The following is a 4005-nucleotide window of genomic DNA, read 5'->3' on the forward strand; positions in this document are numbered from 1 at the left end:
CATACACCAGGCTCAACTGCAACGCACACATCCTAAATGTCATCCTGTCAAGTGCATTTGCACCAGCTGTGCTGGCCAAAACACCCGAGCTGTCTGAACTGTTGACTAGTTCAAAGAAATTGGTCACTTATTTCAAGCATTCAGGTCAGCAGAACAGCTTGACGAAATCACTTAACACATTGACTGCCAGAGGTAAAACCCCAGCCATAGCTCCCTGTGCCAGCCATTTTTGAGCTTTCTGGCCAGTCTATCTAGGCCCACAGAACATTTTGTGCTAGGCCTATGAACACATGGAATACCTCAAAACAAAGATCAGAATCTACTTTCGCCAGGAAAAAAAAGTGAGTTCCTAGCATGTTCTGTTCTTTAGCTATTGGCAGTTGAATATAGCTTGGTTTCACCAAAATCAGCTATCTGGATCTAGAAGCTGAGATAATGAGGCTTTTGTGAAACATTCTCTCTCAGGCAGAACAGTGATTAGACCCTTATATTTTCACCTTCAGTGACACATTACTGACATCAGACATCTGCACAGTTGTTGTTTTCAAACTAACAACACTGAGAAAGTGCTTTGAATATACTTTTATATAGGACACATCCATCCATCCAATACAGACATATTGATGACCCCTGATAGAAACCATATAGACATATAGACTGTATGCAAGGTAAGTGAGGAGGAATTATTTTCTGTGAATGCCATGCAGACAAGCACTGAGATCCAGATAGCATCTATGACATAAACCAATCAAATCAGAAAATGTTTGACTTTTTATAGCGTGAAACAGTTATATACAGCCTTATTTTGATCACGACACCCAATTACTGAATGTGAGTCCCCCATAACTCACAGTAATGGTCAAATAGGGTGTATGTATGTATATATTCTATGTCCAGGTTTTCTTCAGATTACTACTATTAATACTATTATACTGATTTCACTGGTTCCATTTGTACACACAAGAGTTACATAACTGCTAGTTTGCAATTGTACATCTATGATATAAAACCAACAGTCTACAGAAAAAGTTTGAAACGACTCAGGCAGACACATTTGAACACTCTTTATATGGCTTTCACATATATATATTTGGCTTTTTACAAGTACAACTTTTTCAAGTACAAGTACCTTTCAAATACAAAATGGAGTACAAAATGACACAATATATCATCATTGTGTGTTTTGCCTGGCCAGCACATCAATGTCTCCTCAGATCCTTCAGGGCGGAGGTGGTCCCCGTGAGGGTTCTGAGGACGTGAGGGCATAGATGTCTTTCACCGACAAAGATGGCTTCACGTACTCAGATCCCCCGGGGCAGTGTGTTGGCTGTCTCAGAGCATAATAAATCATAAATCAAAGTCAAAATAAATACAAAATGAAAATAAAACAAAAGTGCATTTTAGCATAATCGAAATAAGGCAGAGATGGCTAAAACAAACAAATACAATCAAAATGATTCAATAATACTTCTCCATATTGTGGTAATCATGGTAGCATTCACTAGCATGGAGGGGTACCAAACAGCTTTTGCACTGTAGCCTCGTCTCACTCCGCTTTCCCCTCCTGGTACAAACTCTGCACCATTTCGTTGGGCCCTTTTTTTTGGCGGTGCGGGGGATATTGACAAGCACATGGACATTCATATCGCCACTCAATCGGTCACGAGGTTCGCGACTTCTTGGTGCATAAGGACGCCGGGGGGCAGGGGGGGGCGGAGAGGGCGGGGGACGGCGGGGGCGGGCAGGATGAGGCTGCTGCTGGTGAGGTTGCTGCTGACAGGCGGCCGAGGGGGGGCCAGGCGGGTCTGCTGGGACATCTTGTGGAGGGACATAATCTGCTTCCACTGGGGCATATCTCACAGCGGTCCAGGCCTTGACAACACTGAGGATGAAGTCATACATGCATTTACAGTCGCCACCTGGATTCCTTGCTTTGTAGAGTACGAATGCATTATACATGCTGATTTGGAGTAGGTACACCACAAACTTGTTGCTCCACTTGGCTGTCTTTCGGATGAAGGGATAGTAGCTTAGGTTTTGATCAAGCCGGTCCACTGCATTCATGCTCTTATTGTATTCAAGGACACAAACTGGCTTCTCCTGTGGCACTTTGTCTCTGTGGTGTTTCTGTCTCACCATCTTGGTCGCCATCTCATCCTTGTGCCGAGTTGTGATCAATCGAACGATGCGTTTGTCTCGCCAAGCCAATAACATCACTTTGCCATTGTGGAGCATCTTTCTCTCTCCCACTCTCAGGCTGGACACCGTCACATCCCTCATGGCTTGTGGTTCACCTCTTTTTAGCCTCATAGTACCACAGGCATGTGTGTTGTTATCAAGGAGGAGTTCATACAGCCCCACTGAGTTATAGTAATTGTCCATAAACAAAGAAAACCCGTACCCTGTAAGACCCTGCAACAGAAAAGTGACTGTGTCTGGTAGGGAAGAGTACTGTCCAGCATATGGCTTCATGCTGTAACAGTACCCCGTTCCAGAATCACACAGAATGTATGACTTTATTCCGTACTTGGTGGGCTTCTGTGGGTTGTACACTCTGAAGGATAGGCGTCCCCTCCACAGAAGCATCCCCTCATCGATGCTGATGTTGCGACTTGGAACAAACATCTCCTTGAATTTTTCTGTGAGGTAGAGCAAAACCGGGTTGATTTTGCACAGCCTGTCCGGGACAAAGACTTCACCAGCAGCCTCGGCGGCAGCAGCGGCGGCTGCAGCAGCAGCAGCATCAGCCTCATTGTTTGTGAAATGTATAAACCGCCAGATAATCTGGAACCTGTTGCGCGACATGTTTTGGCCAAAGAACGGTGTAAGCACAGGGTCATCAGTCGACCAATAGTACTGTAGTTCAGGCTTTCGCACAAGGCCAGTCAGGAACAACAGGGCGAAAAAGTTTTTCAGTTCTCCCACTGTAACGGCTTTCCATTCATTCACTCTGCTATGTGGATGCTGTGCCACTTCCTCCTCACTCCTGGCCGCGATGAACGCTGCAGCATAGATGTTGCTTTCCTGAACGATCATCTCTAGCAGCTCATCAGTCACGAACAGCGCCAGAAAGTCAACAGGAAGTGTAGACTGTATTTCAGCCGCAGCATTGCGTGGACCCGGACTAGCAGTGAATGGTATGTCCGTCCTAGGTTCCCAATCTGTGTCCTTCCAGACAGCCGGGGGCTTTCCACCACGTTCTGTGAATTACAGAAATACACAATTACCATAAAATACATATTTTTTTATTTGTGTGGCAGTGTTGATTTATATGAAAATATGACTAAAACTAAATGGAATTGTATTCAACAGACTATGACTAAAACTGAATCAAAATGTGCTGTCAGAATCATGTGTGGTACAGCTGTGAAAACGCTCTTACTTATTTTACGGCTGACAGGTGGTACTGCGGTTGAACGCGATGGCCCTGCTTCCTCCTCCAAATCCATCATGTCTGAAATCACAGTAAAACATAAAATAGTTTGGTAAATAAGATGTACATTTATTTTCACTACCAGCATGTGTCATGCTGGTGGTGCATTACTTTGTGGAACTTAGAATGAATGACATTTATCATTGCAGAGTGGGGTTTTAGCAATTTTGTAAATCTGAATGCAATAATATTATATAAAACAAATAAGTACAAAATGGCACAACATATCATTGTGTGTGTGTGTGTGTGTGTGTGTGTGTGTGTGTGTGTGTGTGTGTGTGTGTGTGTGTGTGTGTGTGTGTGTGTGTGTGACAGACATTACTGGCAGAAATAACACACTATGTGTGACACTACATTATGTGTGACTAAAACTAAATGGAATTTTATTCAACAGACTATGACTGAATCAAAATGTGCTGTCAAAATCATGTGTGGTACAGCTGTGATAAACAGAAAACGGTCTTACCTCTTTCACGGCGGACAGGTGGTACAGTTGAACGCGATGGCCCTGCTTCCTCCTCCAAATCCATCATGTCTGAAATCACAGTAAAACATAAAATATTTTGCTAAAT

General features: G+C 43.7%; 1 protein-coding gene across 1 annotated transcript; it reads right to left on the reverse strand.

The window, feature by feature from the left end:
• Positions 1-1458: 1458 nt before the first annotated feature.
• On the reverse strand, positions 1459-3036 carry LOC311041940 (piggyBac transposable element-derived protein 4-like; the record flags this gene model as incomplete). The annotated part of the gene is made up of 1 exon (XM_084052421.1): positions 1459-3036. The coding sequence occupies one exon, from the start codon at positions 3034-3036 to the stop codon at positions 1459-1461; it is 1578 nt and encodes a 525-aa protein (XP_083908547.1).
• Positions 3037-4005: the final 969 nt, after the last annotated feature.

This window comes from Gymnoscopelus microlampas (genome assembly GCF_963454915.1).
Source record: "Gymnoscopelus microlampas genome assembly, chromosome: 3".
In the NCBI taxonomy this organism is placed as follows: Eukaryota; Metazoa; Chordata; class Actinopteri; order Myctophiformes; family Myctophidae; genus Gymnoscopelus; species Gymnoscopelus microlampas.